The sequence below is a fragment of the Tachysurus vachellii genome, chromosome 13, assembly GCF_030014155.1.
Source record: "Tachysurus vachellii isolate PV-2020 chromosome 13, HZAU_Pvac_v1, whole genome shotgun sequence".
Lineage (NCBI taxonomy): Eukaryota > Metazoa > Chordata > Actinopteri > Siluriformes > Bagridae > Tachysurus > Tachysurus vachellii.
The window spans coordinates 4561140-4588952 of record NC_083472.1 but is presented as its reverse complement, the minus strand read 5'-3'; the positions used below and the strand labels follow the sequence as shown (position 1 = coordinate 4588952).

The following is a 27813-nucleotide window of genomic DNA, read 5'->3' as shown; positions in this document are numbered from 1 at the left end:
GGCCTTCCATAACCCAGGCTACTGCTCCGTCTCCCTCCTTCCTCGTCTGTCTGTCGCATTTCAGCCGGAGGAGCCTCGGGGTCGAAGGTTCTGCCCTGTTCGCCTCGACCTCCACCTCTGCACGGCTCCCAAATCTCTGATTATCCGATTATCCGATTATAGCCGCCTATCGGACACTTTATCGGACGAGCCTCGCGCGTTTGGAGCTCACGGGGAAAAAGGTAACAGTCCAACGGTTTTGTGAGGAAAAAGAAAAGAAAGCAGAGGCACAAAGCGGCGGGTTAGAGGTGTCTGCTCTGCTCTGCTCTGCTCGTCATGCTCCAGGAAGAAAAGATCACAAGCTTTTCTGTCGTCGCTTGTGTGTTTTTCTTGTTTATTTCCTGCTGAAACACCGAATCGAGTTGCTCACGCGCGTTTAACCGTTCATTCAGCATCGCTCGTGCGCCTTTAGCTACAGAGGAAAGAGCGGGAATCATTAATAGCTTTAATAGCGACATGGAGCTCATTGGCTGCTTTTATTCCTCTTCGTTTCCATACGAAACGTAGAAAAACGTGCTTATTTTAATTTTCACGACGTCTTTGTGCCCTCGTTTCTACCCACGTTGACATATTTTGCGACCTTGGTGCACCTTCGAGGGCAGTTGTGTGTTTTTTTTTTGTTGGTGTTTTTTTTTATTTTTTTTTTTTTACCTCACCGAGGTCTTTGGAGGCCAAAGCAGAGAGTCGAGCTTCACAGTTATGGAGTCCAGGGCTTCGAGTTTGACTCGTCCGGCTTTAAATGATCGATTTTTTTTTCCAATGTTTATTCTACCCAAATGATCCCTGTGCGGTGGTCACCGGGGTCAAAGTTCAAGTTTGGGGCTGAAAGGTTGGTCTAGGCCTTGTAGCTAATCGCCTGTGTGGAAGGTTTCATTCTGACCTGGAAGCTAAATTAGGTCAACTGGGTGCATTGGGTTATTATTAGAGCTCTGACTCTGTAATTGGGGTTCATTAGACCTTTAGTGAGGTAAAAAAAAAATTATATAAAAAAAGGTTATTAAACTGTTATTGAGATCTTTTTTACTTTAACATGGAAATGTGCATGTTGTGTTTCTGTATGTATTTATCTAACAGCTGAAATGGGTCCTTTAAAGAAAACTCCACCTTGCAATACATTACATTTTATACAAACACACACACAATACATTAGATTTTATACACACACACACAAGTGTGTGTGTGTGTGTATATATATATATATATATATATATATATATATATACGTGTGTGTGTGTATACATGTATGTATGTATGTATGTGTGTGTGTATATATATATATATATATATATATATATATATATATATATATATATATTACACATACAGAGTGTATAAAATACTCTTAATACATTTCTTTTTAATGTATCAGTGTGTGTATATATAATATATATTAATATTATATTCTTATGTATTATTTTATAATTAAAATATTACATGTTTACTGATTCAGGTTCCTAATACATTTTTTATAATTGCTTGAGAAGTTAGCAGTTGTCACGTTATTGCCAATAAGTTAAAAAAGAAAACATGTAGATAAGTAAATAATACACTTTTTTTTCTGTTAGACCCTAAAAAACAAAAAAGAAACGATTTGTTTTTCCCCCTCACATGATGTTCAAGGTAACGTTAATGAAAACACACCACAGATTTGTAGATCCATCAGTGCGAATGCTGGACTTGAAATACTAGAATGTGACGTAGCTGTTTGTCGGTGTTCTAGATAGCGAAGGATTAAACCGGATGGCTTGAAATGTGTAGAAATGAAATGAGCTCTAAACAGGACACCGCTATCATGAGGTAGCTTTATAGCAATGTAGGATATTGTGAATAAAACCAAACATCTGTCCATATGACGACGAAAATGTTTAAGTAGTAAGTACGTACGTACGTTCTGGACGTTATTGTTGTAATACTGTGGATTAGAATAGATATCAGTCTAGTGTGCAGGTTGTTTAGAACGGATGTGTCTTTTAATTGTGTGCAGAAGGTGAACGCTTGATGAGAGCTTACTGTGAAACCCTAGATACGGATCAGGTGTAAGGCATAATTATAAATAAGTGCTTTTTTTCTGTCAATCTTGTTCTTAGTGTGTGCGTGTGAGAAAAGCCGTATGTGTCCACAGTAAATTATGACGTTTGCACATTATAAATATTTTAAACACAAGGGAACTGAACTGTACTTTTGCTTACGGTTTGGTTTAAAAAGCATGACACCTTTTTTTGTTCTTTTAGTATTCGTTATCTCCATGGAAAGTAAATGTGGTGAAAATAACCTGTGGAAGGAACCTGTGTTAAAAAAAAAATCAAACACTAACCGTCAGATTAGCACCACATCATTTAAAACACTCCAGACATACAAGTCCGAACCTAAGGTATTTTTAGGTGTATAATTAGACCTGAAGGACTTGTACTGGACCCTTCAGGAAGCATTTGCATTGTTTGTATCTTCAGGAACAAATGAGTCTTTTTTCCCCATCACGTTGTTGGGGAAAATATTTCCCTGTTTGGTGGTGTTCAGTGCCAAATCCTCACCCTGGTGTTTGTGTGTGTGTGTGGATTTGACATCTTTTTATTTCTTTATTTTTGTTTTGTTTTGATGTTGCACATGCCATGTTGTGCGTGTGTGTTGTAATGCATGGCATTTAGGGTAAAAATAGACTCAGTAGACACAGTAATTATCCCGGTCAGCGTTGCTTGCGGTGGATCCGAAGCCCATCTCAGGAACGGCGAGTGCAAACGGTATTGTCCTCGTAGACATTCACTTCACACGCTCTTACACAACTAGAGGGAATTTAAAGTCATCACTTCAACCTCTATGCGTTTTAGAGAGCGGGAGGAAACCAGGGAACTCGGAGAAAACCCAATTATTTACTGCTAGATTTTTTTAATGGAAAAGAAAGTAATACAAAAACGGATGTTGTATAGAAGGCCATGATATTGGTTTTCCAGTAAAGAATAATAAAAAACAAACAAAATTTTTATTTTTTTGGGGGAAAAACTGTTACTGCTAATCTGTTAGCAGTGTTTTATTAGTAAGGGTTCTGGATGCTTTGCCCCCTCCATCTCTGATCATCTTCTCTCACCTCTCTCGCCTTCCTTCAGGTGCAGATTTTGTTCGGCGGGTGTTAAGTGATGCCCGCTGCGTGGTGCATTGATCCTGTTGCCCCCCGCTGACCTGCCCATGACCCCAGGAAGCGGCGTAATGGCGCGCCGAGGCTCCTCCCACTCGAAGGTGACCATCACGGTAGACGAGTACAGCTCTAACCCTACGCAGGCCTTCACACACTACAACATCAACCAGAGCCGCTTCCAGCCTCCTCACGTGCACATGTGAGTGAACTCACGTCACTTCCTGTTTCTGGCCTCGCGGCTGCTTTGCGCTTCGCCCATTGACCCGATTGATCAGCGCTCTAGCGGCAGACATCTGGCGGCTGTTTGGGATGTGGGGGGCTCCAGGTGGCCTGGGGGTGTGGTATTGTTGTAAATGTAAATGAGAATGGGGTGGGGGAGCGGGGGAGGGGCAGGTAAAGATTTTTTTTGTTAAATATTTGAGGTTTTTTTTTTTATTATTATTTTTATTTATTTTTGGCTCATACCAAATAAATATTTGGAAAAACTTACAATGGTGACATAGATATTTAACAGCGATTCGGACGTCATCTCACAAAGCAAAATGTCTGAGTTATTTATTTATTTATTTATTTATTATGTAAATCTTTTTAATGAAATAAAATTGATGTTGAATAAAACATCACAAATGGCACCCAAACAGCTCAAACCACAATATAAGTTTAAAACATTCTTGAAAAGCCACAACACTGCAGCGTTGTTCGAAATGTCGACTCCGATTGGTCACAAGGTGTCGACTCCTCGTCTATAACAGCAGCCCTGATCGTAGATCCAGCTGTTCGACAGATCGCAGGTTTTGGATGATGGATGCACACACGCCGACGACAAAAATTCCTTTATTGTTTTTTTTTTCTTCTTTTTTTTTTTGCCTTCTTATATTATAAGTGATAACAGGAACAAACCTGTTTTTGGCGATCTTCCTCAGCATGAAACGTATATACTATAAACAGCTTTAATTTTTTTTAAATAACCTTGTTCATGAACGAGTCACCGGTGAAAGGCTGAAGTGTAGAAGAGGATTAAAAGAACGTTGGATTGTGGTGAAAAAAATAATCAGCAACAAGGCCACCAGCCCAAAGATTTTTAAGTGTTCATGTGTTTAATTCTTCATAATGTTTAATAACAAGGACAAATTTGTTGCTGTGAAAAGTTTTTTTTTTTTTTTTTTCTTTTTTTTTTTTTCTCGCAATTCAATGCAACCTGCAGAATTTAGTTTTAGTGCCGCGTCTCCGCTCAGTACTTTAGATGTCAAAAATTCGTTTGCTGAAGTTTGTGTTCATTTCTGCACTCGCAAAATGAGAAAACAAGATCTTTGGCCACTTTTGTTGTTGTTGTTGTTGATTTTCTTCCTACACAAAGTGGGTCCTGTTTGGAAAGCAGCATGAGGATCGTGGTCTAAGCTTTCTGACTGATTATAAGTCTGCCCATTGAGAACAGATACAGAGAAGTGGATTTATTACTTATTGATGGAATGTTAAATCCCAAGGGCAGGTAAGGATTTTGGAAATTGAAAACTAGCACAAGGTTGTTTTTGAATAATGCATGCTGAATAAAATGACCAGGAGGAGTCGTGGAACCTCGCCACGTCTCGAGAACGCATGCGCTCACGTGAGTGAAAATATCCTGTTTGTTCTGTAAAGTATAAAAGCCTTGAGCACTGTGAGCTCCGCGCCTCCATGGCAGGCTGCGAGGTTAACACTGATGAAGACATCCGGACATGTGGCTTCACACACAGGCTGCCATCGTGTTCCTGTACTTATTAGCCAGGAGAGGGGTCAAAGGTTAGTTCATTTGATTAGCCGTTTAACAATGCTGCTTTGACCTGAGAGGCAGAGCTCAGCGTTTCTGTGCCGAGCCTATCGACCGCTGACGACGGCGACGATGCTCTACTGATAGTATGAAGAACAGAGAAAGCCGATTAGCGCAAACCTCCAGCACAGTTAAAAGCTTTCGGTTAAAGCGGCGCTATGAGATTTGCACGTCTCCTGCATACGACGTGACTTCTGCACTTTTGTGACAGCTGTTATTTCAAGCGGACATGCGGAAAGCCAAAAACTGTACTGACGCTCAACTGAGGAGCTTCACGTAAACTAATGCTTATTTGAATCGACTTGGCTTAAGCGGCTGAATCTCAAACGGTCCTCACTTCATGTAGTAGGCACTTCACTATGTAGTGCACATGCGTAGTGAACAGATTCTATTCATTCATTCAGATTCTAGCTTGCTGTTGGCCGAATATCGGCAAGAGAAAGTGTATTTATTATTTTTTTCCATTTAAAAACATTTTTGTTTGAAATTCTTTATCCTTCATCATCGAGATAAGAACTACTTTTTTATGTCTTCCTTTTATTTATTTATTTATTTATTTATTTATTTATTTATAAAATAATTTTGGCTTTTCGCATCCTGCCCACATATACAGCGCAACTTTAATAAACGTCCATCACTGCAGCAGGCGTTTAATTGTTTAATCAGCGGAGCCTGATTGCGTGATTGGGCTTATTGTGCACTTTTGATTGACAGCTCACTTTTTTCCCTTCTAATTGGCTCTCGATACAGAGAGTACGTGGATAAAGCCGCGTTGTTCGTACCAAACACTCTTCCTGAACCTTTGTCGTTTCCTGATCCCGATCACCGTGGCGATGAATAGGCAGAAAGATGACTCAATGAGGCATGTGGCGAAAAAATATCAGAGATGCCAGATATAATGTCATGGGTTGGTCACTTAAAACAAGAGCTGCGTCCCAAATGAACTTCTCACTATAGTTTTTACTAAACGGAAATGTAAGCCGTTTCCTAGACGACTGCAGTAACGACATCAAACGCATCTAACGTGATCCCGCTAACTTTAGCAGAAAACGGCGAATTTTTTAAATGTTTAAAAAATTAAATGAACCAAACAACGTGGGCGAATTTCAAAGATGTTTCTAAGACGTCTCGCCTCTTCCTTTTTTGTTAATTAATTTATTTTCTAAATTCTCAAATTCCTCGTGCTACTTTCTATTTCTAAGCGGGTTCTCGCATTGTTTCTTCTATTTTATTGGACACTTTTTTTGTTCGTTTGTTTATTCATATTCCAATTAGAAACATTTTGCTGCTTCTTCCTTTTCCTCTGTTCTGGTTTGGCTGTGTTTCTGCTGTACGTCTCGGGTCTATATGTGAACACGGATAAGGAGTTTTGTTGTCTTATGTTCCTAACACTCGTTATGAGTTATCCGTCCAGACGTAGCAGCACACAGAGCAGGATGTTCTTGAGCTAACTGCATGTGAACGTACACTGTGTTTCATCTGCTGGTCTCCAGTGGCTCCTACCTCTGGTTGCCACGGTACCCGTCTATAACATTTTATATGTCGGTTTTGTCCGGTGAAGCCTGGAGTATCGGGATGCATCTCGTAGACTAGTTTTAGTTCACTAAAGAATAGTGGAACGAAAATGACCCCGTCCCAAAACCCCCAAACACACACACACATACAGTACACACACCTGCCTCCACCCAAAAAAAAAAAAGCACAACTACTTTTCTGTGCAATTCTATTTTTCTGATTTTTGAACATTGTGTGTTTTAAATATAGCAACTTGCCCAGCAATGGATGCCATTCATTGTGTGTCTCTCTTACCACCCCTGCACACCTCATATAGCAGGATGGAGAGACAGTGCATTGACTATAAATGTGTATGAATCACTCGACTGCAACAGTTTCTTTATTCTATCATACTGACGTGGATTTGTGATGTCAAACTCTTTCTAAACGTCAAAATAGACCACGGGCCAGATTTCGTTCTCCCCCAATCCCCCCCCCCCCCCTTTTTTTTTGTGTGTTTTTTTTTTTTTAAAGCCCCTGGTGCATTAATCGATCCCAGCAGGGCTGTTAGACTTTTTACTCCACTACTTTGCCCTAATTTTGGACTATTAGTGATGATAATTGGATTTGGCATCGTGTTTGACATCGTGCTGTTTTGTCTCTCGGTTGTTCGACTACTCCTGTTTTTTTTTTTTTTTTTTTAAAATACATCGCTGTTCTTGTTTTTCTGTCTCTCGTGGCTTGTCTTCATGCTTTGGGCTGATACGGAGAAGCTCGGAGAAAGCACGGAGAAATAAAATGGAGCCGTTTCCTCTAGGCCAACTAACTCGTGTGAATATCCTGTTTTCCCTGTTTTCATTCGTTAATTCGTGTGTGTGTGTATGTGTGATCGAAGAGTTTCCAAGGTCCACACACACACACACAAAGTCCTCCACAAATGTCTCTTCGAGAGTAACAACATATGGAATGAAGACAATATAGCTTTGTTTATTTTTTAGGGACAAAACAAAAATAAATCTACTACCGTGAGACCTAAACCTGGTGGCCACCATCTTGACGTATTCCGCTTTAATAATAACAACTGGTGTGTTTTGTACTTTAAAGGCATTTAAATGCTGGGTGTAAAATATTTAGACATCACTGCAGCAGCACGTAACTGATAGAATCGCCATGATGTTAAATAATAAGCTGCTTAAAGCAAACACTGTCGACGGGTCAGGAGCCGCTTGGCGGTAGCACCAGTAACAAAAGCTTGAAGGCGGAATTCTCCAGTCTTCCAAATCCCTCCTACCAGCCACGTCTCTGCTATCACACAACAGCTAACAAGCGAGGAGGACAGAGGCTAAAGCCAGCCACCCGTCGCCTTACTATAAAGTCATTCCTACTACTGGTTGCCATAGTATTGGCAGCATGTATCCTCATCATATCCAAGGAGATGTCTGTCTCTAAAGTCTGTCTTCACTTCCATCACTAGTCGCCACACAGTATAGAGTCTCCCCGTGTTTGCATACAGTTCAAACGAAGCGGACACGCCCACATCTCACGTCACCTGAACTCGGCAGGTATTGTCGCCACGCGTCACTGTCAGTCTGAGGAAATCAGTGTATACACTCTTCCTCATACGTGAGCTCACGGGTGCATCCGATTGGCTAGTGCCACCATGATTGACAGGAAAGGGACAAAGATTCGTAGCGGTGATTTTGTCCGTTACAGATTTTCCGTGTCAGTCCATCAGGATCGAGTGGTATAGTCTTCTTATCGGGTTTAAAGCCTAACGTTTTCTTTTCCCCGACGCACAGCATTTTCTTGCGCTTTTCCCCACAACACGACGACTTTACTATTTTAAATGACCACATTCAAGAGTCGAATGGAAGAAATGCTCTCAGCACACAAGCGAGGAAGCCTGCGTTTCTTGTGTTTTTTGTGTGTTTCAGCTCAAAGGCAGTTTAAAGACCGACATCTAAGATTCCTTCGTTGTCAGCAATCCTGAAGGCACATCACGTTACACTGCACATGTCCTTCACTGCAAGAATGAGAGACTTTGTGCAAATAAAATGCTCCAATTTCTTCCGGTGTAAGTGGTTTAGGTTCTAATCGAGTGGAGATGTTCACGTACGTGCTTGCCTAAAAAGCAGGATATGGTAGAAAACAGGTCCTTTCTTTTTCTTCCTTTCTTTCTTTCTTTCTTTGTTTCCTTCTTTCTCTTTTTCTTTCTTTCTCTCTCTCTCTCTCTCTCTCTCTCAGCACAACGCTGTGATAATCCTGTACACTGTAATTCGAGGCTCTCTGATTGTTGTAAGAAAATGTATTAGATTGTGGTGATGATGGTGATGAAGATGAGGTGAGTGAGATTCACTCTCTGCTTCTGTTGCAGGGTGGAACCCATTCCGTACGATGCCCCCAAACCTGCAGGTCACACGCGCTTTGTGTGCGTCTCCGACACGCACTCGAGGACAGATGGCATCCAGATGCCGTACGGCGACGTGCTGCTCCACACCGGTGACTTCACTGAACTCGGCCTCCCGTCTGAGGTGAAGAAATTTAACGACTGGTTAGGTGAGGACCTGCTGACATCTACTGCTGTTCACTGAGTTATACGTTCTGCAGCAGCGCACACACACAGGCACACGCACATGCACACAGATACGATCCACACACAAACACAGACATACACATGAACATGTTCTGATAAGCACACACACACTGATACACAAACAGATTAAATTCGCACACATTCTCACACACATTTAATCCACACACCAACAGATATATACAGGCGCACTCACTCTGATATACTCACAGTGATACAGCATGCACACACACATGCACAAATAGAGTACACACTATAATACAGTGCACTTGCACACACAATCTCTGATACAACACGTGCGCACACACAGATACAGCAGACAGAGCGATACAGCGCGCGCACACACACGCACAGATAGAGCACACACTCTGATACAGTACACACACTTTGTTATTAGGAGGAGTGTATAAACTTGTAATATTCTGAGGAGCTTGGCTTTTTTTTTTTTTTTGTTTGTTTGTTTGTTTGTTTAAATTACTGCAGATTTCCCAAAGATTTTTTCCAAGACACCTCATGTGACGTCATCATGACACGCATTTAGCCAAAGCCCACTTCGAATCACACGCGTCACCTTTAGTACAGCCGTCGTTTGAAGAGGGAAAAAAAAAAGCTGCTCCAAAATCGACCGTTCGTCTGCAACGTTCGCCGACAACCTCCACCGAATCCTGGAGGGAGCGTTCTGTTCTGCCGGCGTTTCCTGATACTATCATCGCCTTAAGACTAATCAATACCTGTACTGTGTCAGGTCGATCGCATGCTCATTTACTCTCTGATGCTAACATCTGATACCACGTGATACCGCGTGATGTTAGCTTAACCGACACGTGACGCTTAAATGTCCGAGATCTGGACGTATATCGAGATTAACGATCGAATCAGAGCAAAGTGTTCACTAGAAATATCGAGAGGGGGAAAAAAAAAGAACAACCAAATCTTTCACTAGAGCTAAACTCAGAAAACGGTTTAAACGTCGATCGTGCAGTTCACCGGTGCGAGCACTGAGCGCCAAGCCACGCAGTGACTCAACAATGGACGGACTTGAACCCTGAACCTCGAGGCTTCATGGCTTGAATACATTCCTCATTGTAGCTCATGTGTTCTCATCCTACACATCTGTACACTAAGAGATTTATGAACGGAAACTCCTCTTTTGGCTCGATCCCGTGTTTCTTCGCGTCCTGCAGCTCAGCTCGGCTCGGAGGATTTTGCAGCGTCAGCGCTTTACAAACCGACACATCGATTTCACAATTCATGTAGCGTCCTCACTACCTGCCTGCCATATGGCCGCTTTGCTCTTCTAATTAAAATGCCATATTTAACTTGTAGCAGACCCTCAGTGACTCTACACACTGCCGCTGGAACAACCGCGGAGGACTCGCTTTCTCTCTCCTTTTCTCTCTCTCTCTGTTTGGGGTGGGTTTTTTTTTTTTGGTCTTTCCTATTTCTCTTTTTCTCCTTTTTTAATTATAATTTTAATTGTTTCTACTTTTTTCTTTCTTTTTTTATAAATGATTTTCCCGTTTTTGATTAATGTTAATTCTTTTTTTTCTCTACATTATTTATGTTTCAATTTTCTAACTTTAACACTTGAACATTGTTTTTTGTCATTCTTGCTTGCTTGCCTTCTTTGTCGCTTGCTTGCAAGCTTTCAGGCATTTTTTTCGGCCTTTGCTTTTTCTTTCTTTCCTTCCCTGTTTATTCTTTTTACTTTTATTTTCTTTCATTTTCTTTAAATTTTTCTTTCTTTTCCTTTTTTCATGTCTTTTTTGTTCCACTTTTTTTACTCATTTTTTTTTTCCCTTTTTTCATGTTTTTTTTCTTTTTTTTCTTTTTTTAATTCCCCCCTTTTTTTTCTTTGTTACTTTTTCCTTCCTTTTTTTTTCATTTTTTGTTTTTGTTCTGTATATCTGTATTGTTCTGGATTTATTTACAGTTTTCCTTTTGTTTGGTTTGTGTACGATTTGTTATTTTCATTTCTTTTCTTTCTTTCTTACTCTTTCTATCAGGTCTTTATGTTCTGGCCCCAATATCCAGTATTGGATCTCTGTATTCCTCCCTCCTTTGTCACGTCTCTTTTCTACAGATCACACGGCTGCTTATTTAAACCCTTTTATAAAAACCCAGCACATTTTTCCGTACCTGGATTTGAGGCCGCGTTTGAGTCAAAATTTTATGCTCTAGTTTTCACTTCCTGTCTGTAAACCACAGAACTGAAGGAAATCGTTTAACTTGTTGTGTGCATTTTCGCTTGGTTTTGACCGTATCTTGTCTCCACCTGCAGGAAGTCTGCCCTACGAGTACAAAGTGGTCATCGCCGGGAACCACGAGCTGACGTTCGACAAGGACTTTATGGCCGACCTGGTAAAGCAGGACTACTACCGCTTCCCCTCGGTGTCAAAGCTGCGGCCCGAGGACTTTGATAACGTTCAGTCTCTGCTCACGAACTGCATCTACCTGCAGGACTCCGAGGTCACGATCAAAGGCTTCAGGATATACGGGGCCCCGTGGTGAGTTCTGCATCTGTTTGTCTGTTTATCCAATTTAATAAAATAAAATACGTTTTCTTTTATATGTTTAGAATCAGGAGCATCTTCAAACTATTCACACAAAATCCAAGTCTCATCTTTAGTTGAATTCCTAAATCTTTCATTAAATTCCTTTTTTCTGTTTTTTTTTCTTCCCCTCCGTCGGCTTCAGTTTTTTATGGTTTGCGCTTGTGTCTCAGAGAGAGGCAAGGACAGACCTTTCAGCTATGGCACTTCATCAATAACGTGATGTTTGTCCTTGGTTCAGTCCCTCAGAGGAGGAATTGAATTAGTGCTTATTTTAACAGAAGAACCGAGTGGGAGTTATGTTTGGACTTCCTGATTACGGACCGTAAACGAAGAGAGCGGAAGCTCCAATAGCTTTTAGTCCTTGGCGATTAAGTGGCTATTGAAAAGCTCCTTTACTTTTGCCTTTCGTCTTTTCTCTCACGTGTAATAAGCGTTTTTTTAATGGTTTTCTTTCATTTTATTAAGCCTTTTATATACTTTTACCTTCACTCAATCTTTTTTCTAATTCTTTTGGATTTTTTGTTTTAATTTTATATTTATATTTTATTTATATTTTTATTTTATATATTTATTTTTTTTATACATTTATTTCACCATGACAGTCAGGCCCAGAAAAGCAGTGCCATGCTTTGCTGACTTCCAGCTATGTTCCTGTAAGTCCGAAAATAATGCCAGGAGTCACAGTCATTTTTACTGGAGCTGCACAGAGCTTAATGTTTTTTTTTTTTTGGTTTTTTTTTTTGCATCAAGGCCATTTAGGTTTGCTCTGCTGGTTTTAAAGCAAAGGGCCTTTTCTTTTCTGCTCATTTTATTTAATTGTGTAGCAATTTGGCTGTTGGCAGATTTGCTGATTAGACGCCTCGGCTAATGCTTCATTTATCAAAAAAAAAAACTAATAAGAAGACCATAAAGCTGCCCAGAGAGATTGCAGGAAGTTATAAAGGTAGAGGGTGTGGTTACCGGTTATTACAGAACATACTATTTTGAGAAAGAAGGACGCAAACTTTTGATTCACAAAACTACAATATTGAAGCGTCTTTGTTAGTTACATTTTCCCCCATCCTGTTCTCGGTGTCCTAAGGGGGTACATACTTTTGCACTCGTCAATCTACTGACGTTATGGTTCGAATTTTTCTACACACAAGCTGGTAGTGAAAAATTGAATAAAAATGTTTATTCTGATTTATTTTGTGTTGCGTAACTAAAACCAAAAGGACACTAAAAGATCATTTTTATGCGTCAAAAAAGATACTTTTAAGATCGGCTTGTCCGTAAATTTTGTCCCCTTGTAGTTATTGGCTAAAAGTCAGAGCAGCTGATTTTTGTTGGTCGGAAATCACGAATTCCGTCTGTAGTTCAATCCTGGCGATGGATGCTACAACCATCCAGGAGATCAAAAGTGGACGTGCCTCCTGTTTCTGTGAGCCATCATCCAGTTTGGAAATCTGCAGTTGTCTGGCTTCACCTGTCTAAGAGGAAGCACGTAATAGATCATCCTCTCCGGGGAGGATGAAGGCTATCACATGATCGGGAAGTATCTAAGAGTATATTAGTATATGTGAGGAAAGGTGGTGTACTGTTGTGAATTATAAAGTCAAAGCGTTTCAGTGTTGCCATGTCCTTGTGCAGAGAAAAACGTACAGTTGTTGGAAGTCCAAGCCGGGCTTCACAGGAGAAAGAACCTTGATCAGGTTTAATAATTAAAAAAAAAAAAAATTAGAACTAACAGCAGCTTAACCAAACCAGAACTATTGTGAATCATCGCAACATAAAATTCAAGGCTTCAAGTAAATTTTAAATTGAAAGAAAAATGAAAAACAAGACACAGTCATAAAATTTTATTTATTCGAGTCATTGACGTTATTACTTGGTGCATCACAGTTATTTAGCTATTATTCATCATCCCTACAATCCTTTTTAGGTTATATAATATAAGGAGTTTATTGCTCAGTTCTTGGTACAGAAGGTCCCTCTGTTTTGGACACTGAAGTATTGAATTTCCTTTATTGACCGAATTGTCCTCTGAAGGGGGAAAAAAAGCAGAGCTCCTTATCCTTTAACGTTCTTTAATGTTAAGAAATGTGTTTGTGCCAAAGCTTGCAGTGCCTGCTGTAAGAGATTATTTAAGAGACAGTCTCTCTGAGCTGAGGTTAAAGTGGAGACCTTCAGCTGATGCACAGTTATTCAATTTGATTCAACAGGACAGAGTTATAGCGCGCACACACACACACACATGCGCACGCGCACACACACACACGATGCTATATATCCTTTAGTTGGAGCAGTTAGCAGTTGTCTGTCAGCAGGTACAAGGTTTTTGAGGCTTACCTTCATACCGTGTCTCAAGGCTGCGAGAGAATGTGATGTGGAAGAAAAGGATAAGGATGGGACCGTGGAGACAACAGTGATAAAATTGCCTGGGGAATTCGTTTACGTTTATGGATCACTTTAATTGCAGTTCAAGACAGGTTTCGTCACCCGGTGGTCACCCTGCCAGGGATTGATCTGCATGGTCAGCCAGTGTCTCATGGGATTGTTGTGTATGAAGGTGCCCGGGGACTGTCATGCCTTCTTTGAACCAATGTTGTGTCAGTCAGCTGTATGGTCCGGTCTTTATAAGCAATCAGGTCTGCGCTGAACTCAGAGTTTACGATGACCCATTAGTTCCTCAGGAGCTCTCGGCTGCACTATTATAATCTGTTGTAGAAAGGACGTTATTTACATTTACATTATTTACTATCCAATGCCACCCAAATGAGGATGAGGATCTTTTCTGAGCCTGGTTCTTCTCAAGGTTTCTTCCTCGTATCTTCTCAGGGAGTTTTTCCTTGCTGCCGTCGCTCATTAGGGATAGGGATAGATATATAAATTTTTTTTATTTTAAGTTTTTTTTTTTTTTTAAATTAATTTTAAACATTAATTTTCTTTTAATTTAATTTATCCTTATTTTTTCTTTTTTCTCTCTTTTCTGTTTCCATACTTCTGTAAAGCTGCTTTGAGACAATGGGAAATAAATTTGAATATAATTGAATTGAATTGAATTGTGCCTGTCTCAATGGGAAATGGCAAAAATGGCATATTTTTTGAAAGCTATCATTTTTATTCCTGTCTGATATTGTCCATGTTTTCAGGGCATCCCTTTGATACTTCGGCCATATACGCTTGGTACAGCATGTCAGAAATATGTTTTTTGGGGCAAGGACTGCTCTCAAACAATTTTTCTAAAAACGGTCTAAGTGCTTGCAGTGAGCAGTACTTGAGATTGCAGAGAAGACGCAAGAAGATCTTTCACAGAAAATGAAATATCTTTGGCTCTCTGAACGCTGAGAGGAAATAAGATTCTTGTTTCAGAGCAGGCAGAAGCAGCCATGTGGGGTCTGTGGTGGGGGGGTGGCCCTTTCGGTCCTGCTTTTTCCCAGCCTCTCCCGCAGGAAGTGGCCTTTGTTCCTGAACATCCTGCCTCTTTGTTGGGATTGCGGATCAGACGTTGGGCTGACTCAGGCTGTGCTGACCTTCTTGACCCTGGGGCCCCAACAAGCACCGAGGTCATTTCCACAGCCTCATTCTTCTCGGCACAAAGAGCTCAGCCAGGCTCGACTCTCGCGGAAGCTTGTCTGTGTTGCAGGGCCAACAGACTTAAAAAAAAAAAAGATTATTTATCATGCTTTCATTTTACGGTGGTTCTGACCTTTCTCTGCTTCTGACCCAGACAAGGCTGATGATTATTTAAATAATGTTGTTCCAGATATCTTTAATATCCCACACTGTTTTTCCCCTAAGGCAACTTGCACTTACAAGACGACTTGTAAGATGGCAAAGACTAGCATAAGCTCCTTAACATTGTACCGTGTGATTTACAGCTATATAATGTATATTTCTAAAAGCAGCCCCTGTGAATGGTTCGACTGAAGAACCATCTTCACACCCAGATTTGCAAATCAAAGACTTTCCCCTCTAATCCTCTAAGAGAAGCAGACAAGTCATGTGACCCTGGTTCGCATCGAGTGTAAGCTTTGTATAGCAAAGCCACAAGTGAGATATTTTTGGGGGGAAGGATGGGTTGTCTGTGTTGCCATGGAATCCATAGCATGGCTTTTTGTCCCCTGTAATCACGGATGTTACGGTAAGCGTGGCAGCGAGGGTTGTAGGATATAAAAAACAAATGACTCGTGCTTGTTTTGAGCTTCTGTCTGATTTTCTCCAGCAGAAAGCAAGATGCTTTGTATTGTTATTTTAGTGCTAATATTTTGGGTACCTTGGTGTTTCATCCAGAGTGGATTCCAACCTCTTACCTAGCGTTCCCAGGATCGGCTCTGAGCAGGGTTCAATGAATGAATAATAGCTTGGAATGCTTTCATTTATATTGTCTTCACATAGTAGACCATTGCTGAGTGGCAAGTCAATAGGACGGTTAAAGTTGCAAGTAGCCCTAGGTCTATGAACAGTTGTCAGTTCCACGACAATTATTCCTGCTCCCAACACCATCCTCGTGAGTCCCTATGTCCTCCATACACTAGTAATGAGCATTCAGTATTGTGCTGTGTGCCGATTTGGGATTCAGATGGACCACTGCCTGGTGTGAATTGAACAAATCCATCACTCTTGTCCCTATGCCAGTAATTGGCTCTACTGGGTACTTTAGGAAGCTGTCATTGTTTTTTGAACAATTGTTATTGGTTTCTGAACCCAGCGGTAACACTGGTGGTTCACATCCTTTACATTGATGCTTTGGCTACGTATGCCTTAATTTAGCAGACGGCCAGTCGCGAGCACCGCATTGAATAGGTTATAAATCCACATTCTGAATAGCTGTAAACCAAATTGCTGCCTAAAGAAGATGCAGGCATTATGCATAATTTAACCGAGGCAGCCTTGTACAAATACCTGGCTTAAGCTTTAATTCCGAGAGCTGTGTGTGCCTGACAGGTATCCAGATAAACGATCCCCCTTTTGAAGGTTCCTTTCCTGCAACCCAACTCAGGCTTATTGCACAGTAAATCGTGTGAAATAGTGATTTAAGTATCGATACAGCATCGGACAAAGTGGATGTGCTACATTTCTGCTGTGGTTCCAAGCCCGGATTAGGAAAAGGATATGCGTCATTAGATCTGATCAACATTTAAGTGGCTGCAGTGCAGATTGGATATAGCTTCTTTTCCGGTTTGATTAGGTTTGCATTTTCAGAATTACTATGAAAGAAGATGGCTTTTCTTCCTGTATGGTGCATGCTGAAGGTTCTGTTTCATTTTACAAGAACCACGAATCAACCTATATTTACATTTGACGTATATGAACGTAAGCCTTTTGGCAAAAATGTAGTATTAGGTTTGAACAGTGCAGTCTTCACTACACCGTTGGGACTCCTGTTCCCAGCACTGTGAATTATGAAGTGACTCCTGGTCCACCTCCCAACCCCCTCCCTGGCACAGTCATTTGTCAGGTATTATCACCTTGGTTATTTTCAGACCTATGAGTGAGGGCTTGGCCTTTATTTTTCAGGCAATACATTATTACCTGTGTTACTAGGAGCCTTTCTATCAAATCAGACCTTTTCTAGGGACCTTTTTAAAGGTAGCTAACACATTTGACAAAAAGGTCTTGAGGGTTGACCCTGAAATCAACTGCCGACAGAGAGCCTATGTTAGGCATCGTAACCAAGCAGACAGCACTACGCTTTTGGCTAGACGTCATTTGTAGAACTATAGGGTCAGTGCTGAGAGTAAATTAAAAGCATAATCTGAAAGAAAAAAAAAAAGAAGGGGGGGGTGTTTACCTGGCAAGAAATCCTGTTTGGTCCATCACAGCCAGAGAGGCTGGAACTCGACAAACATGTCCGGAAGCCAATTTGTCTACTAGCAATTCCTTACAAAGATTTCACAATGACTAGAGACACTGGGCTATCACCAGCTTTTTAAAGGTATCATATTTAGAGCACTTACTTCAGGCTATCCCAGGCTTTTAGAGCCAGGGAAACAGATCGAACTTCTCTAGTCAGGGGGGGGTGGACCAGGCTTCTCCTGACTGGTTGACCTGTGACAACAACTCTGGGTTTCTAGACCCATAGGATTTCCCTTGTCTTACAATCCCAGAGGTTCAGCCCAGGCTTCTAAACCAGCCAGGTCAGGATTTGGAGGACCACTTTAGACCTTTTAGGACCTTTGGGATTCTCAACTCAAAAATAAAAGCTATTTGATTCACAAATAATTCCTTGTCCTGGCTTTTAGGATGTTAGAATTATTAAAATTCCTCCCCAGCCCAAGTTTCTAGTGTGTGAATGACTGAATTATGATATTACAGGGTGTGAATGACTTAAATATTCCTGCACAATTTGACCAGTTTCAGATGGCCTTCAACGTCAAAGTTTAACTAAAGCAATCTTACTTTTTTCAAGATGCCATATGAAAAATGCACTTAGTACTCTGGACTTTTGCAAAAGAGGAGAATAGACACTTCATAGTCCTAGAGTGGTGGTTGGTGGGAGAGGAAAGTCGTTTGTCAGAGACGGTTTTGATTTGTAAGGGGTGCTGCTTTGTGATATGAAAAACTTGTCCTTATTATGGATTCGCACAAATGTTGTGTGCCATCAAAGACACAATTAGTAAATAAATCTTCATTAATCTGTTAAAGAAGGAACAAGATCACCAGGTCTTGTGGAAACAGGGACCACTAACCCTGTGTAGAAACAGTGTGGACAGGAAATCCCAAAGCCCTCTCATTTCCTCTCTCCTTCTTTCTCCCTTGTTCTCTTTTGTGTCCTCACTCTCTTGCTCCACCGCTCACCCCGCAGTGACCCTGTGACCAGTCTCTGTTCGTCTTCTCCAATATCACTTTTGACGTTGTCTGTCTTTATCGTTCTTTCTTTCTCATTACTCTCGCTCGGTTTCTCTCCCTCTCTTTTCTGCCGACGCTCTGTTAAGGTCGGATAAATATTTCACTGAACTTTTTTTTGTCTCTGAGAGGCTGCAGGGGCTGATGCGGATGATGTGTAGACGCTGTAGAAGTTTTTGATTGCTGCTCTGTTTCATAAATAACCTGACGGGTCCAGCCTTATTTGTGTGTGTGTGTGTGTGTGTGTGTGTGTGTGTATGGCTGGGTCAGCGAGAGTTCACTAACCTGAAGTGCTGAGGTAGCCAAAACACACAATTGCTCTGTGAAGGCTCACCAACTGACAGGTTTGACTTCATTCTTTCTTCGTTATGTCTCTGTTTTCATTCTTTCATTTTCATCTGAATTTTCCAAAGGTCACTAAATTTTTTTTGTTTCTTGAAAATAAAATCCATTCATAAATCCGATGCACACGATGGGCCACGTATCGTTTTGAAGCGATGACCTGTAATGAATTGTGCAGCTCTTCACCTGGACATATTTCTGTACATTGCTGCAGCTCCTCGTCGCTGCCCTTACAGACTCGGGTCAGGTTTATATTTATTTTGAGTTGAGGACCAGATAAGACAAGGTTGGCTTTCTACCAGGAATTTCCACTCGCTTTTGACATGGCACATCGACGCCTTGTGGTTTGATCCTTTTGTTGCTCTTCTGGCAGGAACTTAATATCCCTAAAGTCTAGTAAGAAGTCATTTTGTATGATACAGCACAAGGGCTCGACGTAGCTGCTCACCTTTATTTACTCTCACATCCATCACTTCTCCACACATTCTTTCACTGCTGTCCTTAAAGAGGTTCACGCCGCCCTGTTCTGCGTTCCTGATGCCTATTGCAAAGCCTAAAGGATTTTTCCTTCCAAAAGAGACTAAAAGATAATACATTATTCAAATGTCGCACCATTTACACATGGGGAAATATAAAAAAAAATAAAATCTACATTCGGAACTTCAAGGTCCCATGTGGTCAAACCTTTCGGCCACATGACCCTTGATGTACAAAAATCGGTCAGAATAAATGCATACCATTAATGGCGCTGCATATTTTTTGCATATTTTTAAATTCTGTATAAATTCTTTTAAGCTGAAATGTGTTTGCGTTGGACCCGTCACGTACTACATAGGAGTCACAATAGTGTAGTGATTTCAGTAGAGAATGATTTGTAAACACAGCCTTGAGCAAGTTAACACCAGTAAGTGACTAGTTGTTTGTAGTTTGTCACTAATGCGTGTGTAACAGAGATGGGGGACTCGAGTCATATGACTTGACTCGAGTCAGACTTAAGTCGCAAATTTGAGACCTGCTTGACAAATATTAAAAAAAGACTCGACTTGACTTTGACTTGGCATTCATGACTTGAGACTTGACTCGGACTTGAGTTAAATGGCTCAGAGATGGGGGACTTGACTTGACTCGAGTCAGACTTAAGTCGCAAATTTGAGACTTGAGACTTGCTTGACAAATATTAAAAAAAAAAGACTTGACGTGTGTGTCTGTGACCCTGTGCCTCTGGTGTGTAAGATACAACCAATACTGTTGTAGCTTGCTGTTTTTTTTTTTGTTTTGTTTTGTTTTTTTATTTATTTTTTTATTACTTATTATTTATTATTTAGTATATACAACCAATACTGTTGTAGCTTGCTGTTTTTTTTTTTTTTTTGTTTTGTTTTGTTTTTTTATTTATTTTTTTATTACGACGAATCATTAATAATCGAATCGTTGGTAGCTGTAGCTAGCTAGTTACACTGAAATTAAATAACACCAATTCCACAGCTAGCTTTCTTTGGCCAGCTGTACTTCCTCCATCTGACTTGCGTTTTCTTGCGCTAAAGATCCGTAGCATCTCTAGATGTTTAATGAGAAGTTTTACATATGACCAGTGAGATTAATAAGTATGAGACTCTTGTATTCCTGGACGTCAGGCTTGAAATGGGAACCAGTTACAGTGGTGAACTGAAGTAACGTCGGACCACAGCTACCACGTTCTTGCCCATTGTTGTTTTTTCTTTATTGAATCTCATATATTTTAAATAAAGTCTCCATTTTTAAATGTCACAGAAACGGCGTCTTTTGCATACTTTGGAAATTAAAGGTTATTAGTCAGATTTAATATATTTAAATTGCTGATATGATGAAACATTTCAGTATAGTTTTTGAATACATATATGAACACACCTGATTCCTCTAATCGCTAGAGTTCAAATAAAATCTCTCGAAGGTTTGTGATTGCAGTAGCTGATTGTTCAGTTTGTAGTGCTTCAGTAAGAGCAGGGGGTCTGGAGTCTGACCGGCATTAGCTGATGAGCAACGCATGTTTATGTGGCATATGTTGATGGAGCTCGCTCTCTCTCGCTCTCTCTCTGTCTTTCTCTGCCCCCCTCTCTCTCGCTCTCCCTTCCCCCTCTCCCCCCCTCTGTCTTTCTCTCTCTCTGTCTCTCTCTCTGTCTCCCCATCTCTCTGTCTCTCTCTCTCTGTCTCCCCATCTCTCTGTCTCTCTCTCTCTGTCACTCTCTCTCTCTCTCTCTCTCTCTCTCTGTCTTCTCTCTTTCTCTTTCTGCTGCTTCCCCTCCCCTTTCTCCCTGTCGCTCTCTGTACATCCTGCTTATCTGACGGTCGGGTTTGTTTTAGCGAACGATTGCAGTCTGACAGCTCTTCCTGGATGTGAACTCGTGCAGGCCGCACAACCTGCCACAAACCGCAAGCTGGCAAACTGGGGGGTTTGGGATGTTTTTTCCTCCTTTTCTCTGCTTGTATTTATAGAGTTCTTTTGTTTCTTGTGTGTAGAAGCAGGCGACTGGGCTAACTCGGAGAAAGAGCGTAAAAACACTGCTGTTTCTTTACAGGGACAGTAAACCAGCTGCTGTTGCATTTTCTAGCTTTGTTTCTTCTTTTTTTTTTAACCTTAAATTCAAGGTTACACAAACTGCTTAGCTCATGAATGACATTTATGGTTGAACTTTTGCATTTAACAACACAACCAGGAATACTTCAGTGTGTTATTTTGAATCTATCGAGCTACGTTTTTGGTTGTATATGAATTTTTAGTCATCATGCATTAATTTAAAAAGTCTGTACATTTAGTGTGTAAAGTATGAATAGGGTCTGCTTTTGTATTGTTGTTTTTTCATCTAGAAGGTTAGATGAAGTGTGTGTGTGTGTGTGTGTGTGTGTGTGTGTGTAGAAACATTAATAAAATTCATACGGTAATTCTTCTCTAAAGGTGAGCCGAGGCCTGACACAGTAAATCGCTCGAGGCTTGCTCTTCCTTTCCGTAATTGGCACTCTGCTCCCGGACCCGAACGCCATTCTCATAATATAATTCAAGAGCAAAAGAAAGTGTGTGCTTGCTCAAGTCTCTCAGTTCCTCCAGTGCTTGCTCAGCTTAATTTATTAAACACAGACCTCAGTCAGGTCTTGTGGTCTTTAGGAGACTTGCCCCCTGTGTGTACGCACACACACAGACAGACAGACACACACACACACACCACCCACACACACTGTTTAAAAACCCGCCGAGATCCGATGCCCTCAGGTCACGGTGCTCCACGTGCGCTGAAATGTGTACATCAACAGTCCGACTGTTTCAGGCAGCATCACAGAGCGATACAATACACACACTGTGCCAGAATCTGCTTCTGCTTTGTGAAAGCTAGTCGTTTGAATCCAAGAGCGTGTTGACGTTTCCGTTCAAAAGGAAACATTTTGGAATCAAAGAAACAGATTTTTTGTTGTTTTTTTTTAAATAAAGAAAACAAGCAAAGGGGAAATTTGACCTGTGTGTAGTTTCCATGTGTATATATTTCTATGCCACAAAATGCTTATTTTCTTTTTTCCTTTCGCTTATTTTTTTATTTATTTATTTATTTATTTTTATTGTGAATGAATGCAGGATGGCCTTTTTTGTTTGAGATTTCTTTTCATTTTTTTTTCATATCATGCTATTTCTCTCTCCCTCTCCCCCCCCACCTTGTCCATTTACTCTTTTTTTCTTTTTCTCTTCTCCTCCCTTCTCTCCATTTTTCTTCTCATCTCTGTTTTTCTTACTCGTGCTCTTACTCTCTTTCTCTCTTTCCCTTCTCCTTTCTTCTCTCCCCATCGTGTTCTTTCTCTCTCTCCCTCCCCCTCACCCACATACTCTTTTATCTTTCCCTTCTTCCACTCTTCTCTCCATTTTTCTTCCAATCATACACTTTCTCTCTTACTCGTGCTCTTACTTTCTTTCACTCTTTCTCTTCTCTCCTCTTCTATCCCTTTCTCTTTCCCGTCTCCTCTCTTCTCTCCCTTTTTCTCCCTATAGTTCTCTCTCTCTCTCCCCCTCCCCCTCTCCGCCCCTGAATTTCGTTATTAGCACAGAGCTCCTTGGAGACTAATCAGCAGTTACTAATGTGTCCATTAACTTCATACTTTGTGCTGTAGTCGTTAGCTGTAAATATAAAAGACGGTGTTGATGAAGAGTCCACAGCACTAATTAGCGTAATGTAGAGATGCATCACAGTGGCTTGAATGTTGATTCTGATTGTGCTCTGTATCGAATTTATGATTGCATACATATAAAGGCCGCTTTGCCTCAACCAGGACGGCTGCATAATAATCGGATTGATTGTGTTATTTTTAAACACTAATATGTAAACAAAATGAATCATGAAAGCTGTATTAAGAGCTACTTTCTACGAGGGTTTGTTTTTAACTCGAATTGTTCAATCTTGGCTAATAATTTCATAAACGTGAGCGGAAAACTTTTAGTTGTTGTTAGAGGGCCAGTTCTGTCCATCATGGGTTTCAGAATGAAAATGAGTACCAGAGACACGTGCAATGAGAGAATGTTCGCTGCTCCGTTTTTTAGACTCGTACAGAATTTCCTCAGTACTCAGAGCTGTTAGAGGAATCTAATCAACCACAGTGCAGCGTGACGAAATGGAGTTACCGTCCCAAGCAACCGAGGATTTACTCCATGCCTCAAGAGCCTTTATTTTCCCTTCTATCACAGCTTGTGGTGGTGTAAATACGGTACATTTCCCGCCTATTCGAAAACCTTCGTTCCCTGGGACGGTAACTCCAGTTATCAAAGTCGAATAGTTTTCTCTTATGTTAAGACTACGCCTTGCACTAAAAACCGTGCTTATTCCTTCATCGTCTTTATATTTATCTCCATCCGTCACTCAGCATTACTTCCCAGCAAGGAACCCTGACCTTTTCCCCCTTCGCGACCTCGTCCAAACAGGCTGTCAGCGTCGTCTGGCCTCGATCAGCCCGGGTCTGGACTGGGTTAGGCGAGTTAGTACGTCCTGTCGGTGGCGCCGTTCCCCAGGGCAAATAAAAACTTGCATTAACAAGCTCCAGTTCTGCAGTGCTGACAGCATGATCAATCGCCCGCCTTGGACCGTGACCTCTGCGCCGGGGTCGCTGCTCGGGAGATAACCTCTGCTCCAACAGACAGTGGCAGTGGCCTTGATATCTGATAGCACAAACGCATCATGTAGAACATTTTCTTTTGGGTTTTCTGCTACGGACCTGCTGCTGCACATCTCTGGCATAGAAAAAGACTGATGTTCTTGGAGGTGATATTTATAAGTGTGTGTGTGTTTCCGCAGGACGCCCTGGTTTAATGGATGGGGTTTTAACTTGCCTCGTGGTCAGTCTCTGCTGGACAAGTGGAACCAGATCCCTGAGGACATCGACATCCTCATGACTCACGGGCCTCCTCTGGGTACTAAGTCTACCGCATTTATCTTTGTGTGTGTCTGTGTGTGTGGTTTTTTTTTTTTTTTTTTTTTTTTCCCCTCCCTTTCCTTTTTTTTGGACAAGAAAGGTCAGAAGATCATTACAAAATATCAAATAAAGTTTCTCAAAGTTTTTTACATATATATATATGATAAACGATTGAGTTTGTTTTGATATCACTAAATGATTCGGTTCTTTGTGATTAGTCTGGGGTTAAAGATTAGGGGTAATGTTGCATGTGTAGGATTATGGTAAGGGGTATAGGTCATCAGGTCATGGTGATGGTTATTGTCACACCGTGTGTGTGTGCGTGTGTGTTTAGACCTCTGGGAGGACTGAATGGCCTCATAATGAAAAGAATACATGATGATTCTGACCTTGGAGACATTTGGCTCCTGAAAGAAAATGCTTTTATTTTTTATTTTATTTATTTATTTATTTATTTTTTGAAAAACAAAGATTTCCTTTTGAATGTTGTGGTTAGGGTCGACATGATGAACAGACTTGGAGCACCAACAAACCTTCTGTGGCGTATTTCTGTCCAGTTTAAATTCATTTTGATTTGCACTGAAGGGAACATCAGTAGATGACCTGAGAGCTCACACCTCAGTGATGAGCTGTATTTTAACCACCGAGTCATGAAGGTAAAGATCAGTGTTATGAAGGCACACGGTGTTGCGGCTTTAAGACCACTGAGGATCAGCTCAGACGTGTGATGGGTCGTTATCGGCTCGGACTCTGTACGTAGAGGGCTGGTTAACATCGTTTTGTACGATGATTTTATTAACTCTGTGCTGTTGGCTTTAGGGTTCAGGGACTGGGTGCCTAAGGAGCTGCAGAGAGTGGGATGTGTGGAGCTACTCAACACGGTACAGAGACGGGTCCGGCCCAAACTCCACGTCTACGGAGGGATCCATGAAGGTGAGACACAAAATGTACACGTCAAATCATGTAGGTTCACTGGGGAATAGCATAGATAGGCACATGTACATACACACACACATACTTATACTCACACTTATACATACACACACAAACTTATACTCTCACACACAGTTATACTCACACTTATACATACACACACACACTTATACTCTCACACATATACATGCACACACACACACACAGTTATACTCACACTTATACATACACACACACACTTATACTCTCACATATACATGCACACACATACATGCGCACACACAAATACACATATACATATACACACACATACATGCACACACATACATACACACACACACACACTTATACTCACACTTATACATACACACACTTAAGCTCTCACACACATACATGCACATGCACACAGACGCACACACACTTATACTCACACATATACATGCACACACACATACATGCGCGCACACACACAAATACACATATACATATACACAGATGTACATACATACACTTATACTCACACACATGCATGCACACGCACACACACACATACACACACTTATACTCTCACACATACATACACACACTTATACTCACACATACATACACACACACTATTACACACACACTTATACTCTCACACATACATGCACACATACATATACACACATACATACACACTTGTACTCTCACACATACATACACACACTTATACTCTCACACATACATACACACACACATACATACACACATACATACACACACTTATACTCACACATTTACATACACACACATACTCTCACACATACATACACACACTTATACTCACACATACATACATACATACACACACTTACTCACACACATACATACACACACACTTGTACTCACACATATACATACACACATACATATACACACATACATACACACACACTCTTACACACACACTTATACTCACACACATACATATGCACACATACATAGACACACTTATACTCACACATACATACACACATACATATACACACATGCATACACACACTTATACTCACACATATACATGCGTACACACACACACACACACACACACACACACATACATACACACACTTACACAAACACGTACATATACACACATACTGTATACTGTATATATACATACATATATACATACACACACATTCACACTCACACCTATACATACACACACATTTATATATGCTTGACTGAGGTGGGGGAAAAAATATAGAAATAACTAATTTAAACTCTACACCTGTTGTTCTGTCTCATCACACAGGTTATGGTCTAATGACAGACGGATATACGACCTTCATCAACTCGTCTACATGTACAGTCAGTTTCCAGCCCACCAACCCACCCATCGTATTCGACCTTCCCAACCCGGGAAGCTCGTGAAATCCCCCTGTTTAACTCCCCTCCTTTTTTTTTTCTACTCTCCAACTCTTCTTATCTTTAAAGTAATGGTCTTTTTGTACTGCTTGTATTTAAAAAAAAAAATGAATGCATGGATATGTAATATTTTTAAAAAAATAAGATCATACCATTTAAATAATGATTTGCTGGGGAAAAAAAGAAAAGGAAAAATGGTGAATTCATATTTATGGTTCATTTGTATCGGTTGCCTTGTTCTATTTGTTTTAGTCTACAGTATCTAAAGTGCATTATAAGGTACCATAAGAGGCTCAGCAATATACGTTCTCACAGCAGGAGTGTAATAAAAAACAAAAAAAAGATTCCAGTCCGAGATAAGACATCGGGACGGGACGTTACTGAGTCTTGTCGCTCCCAGGATGCTTTGCAGTTCTATTTATTGGTCAGATCGATTAGTTTTAGCAAACAATTCTCCTTCCCAAGAGATTTTTTTTTCCTGCTGTAATATTCAGGAAAAAAGAAATAACGAGGTACTTGATGAAAATCAGTTTCTCTGATATCTCTTTATCTCTTTTTTTTTTTTTTCTTTTTTTTTTCTTCCCTCTCCTCAGAATTCTTTACTTCCTGCCATGTTACATTTCTGACCACTCTTCTTAGTTAGGCTGCATTTTTAAGTCGCCCTGTCCCACGATTCACAAAATACCGTTTACAGTATTGTGAACAATCTGTCAAGCCACCATAAGCTTTGACACTTGCTATGATAGTTAAAAAAAAAACCAACAACAACAAAAACTTAATAATAATAATATTGGCACCTGTTCGGACTCGTGCCGTTTAAATTTTGATAGCGCTTTTTGTATTTTGTTCCTGCCTCGCTTGTCATTTCTTTACGCTGAGACTTTACCTGGCGACGGTCTGTTCAAGATCGCTTAAAAATGTACATATTTTTTTTTGTTTGTTTTTTTTTTTGTTTTGTTTTTAAATCAAGCCAAACTTTAAATGTCGCTTCAACAAGGAGCTGAAAAAAAATCTTTGCAGCTGCTTTGAGCTCATGGTTATTATTCTGGTTCTGGTTTACTTTCTCATCTCCACCTGGTGGATCGTGTTGTGTTTGTTGTATGTCGCACAGACAAGACGAAAAAATCTATATATATTGCCATGATGTCATTGGTGCCATTTGTAAATGCCTTGTTTCTATGTTCATGAGACATTTTTCTTAATTCATCGTGTCATTTAGCTGACTTTATATGCAAATAAAAACTGCAAGATTTTTATCTCA

The 27813-nt window shown here is 40.6% G+C and overlaps 1 protein-coding gene across 1 annotated transcript; it reads left to right on the top strand.

Annotated features, from left to right (window-relative positions):
- On the top strand, positions 1-27813 carry mpped2 (metallophosphoesterase domain containing 2b). The gene is made up of 7 exons (XM_060885575.1): positions 1-221; positions 3141-3368; positions 8845-9026; positions 11342-11567; positions 24089-24204; positions 25026-25139; positions 26440-27813. Exons 2-7 carry the CDS (start codon positions 3220-3222, stop codon positions 26556-26558), a joined length of 906 nt encoding a protein of 301 aa, XP_060741558.1. The 5' UTR covers positions 1-221; positions 3141-3219; the 3' UTR covers positions 26559-27813.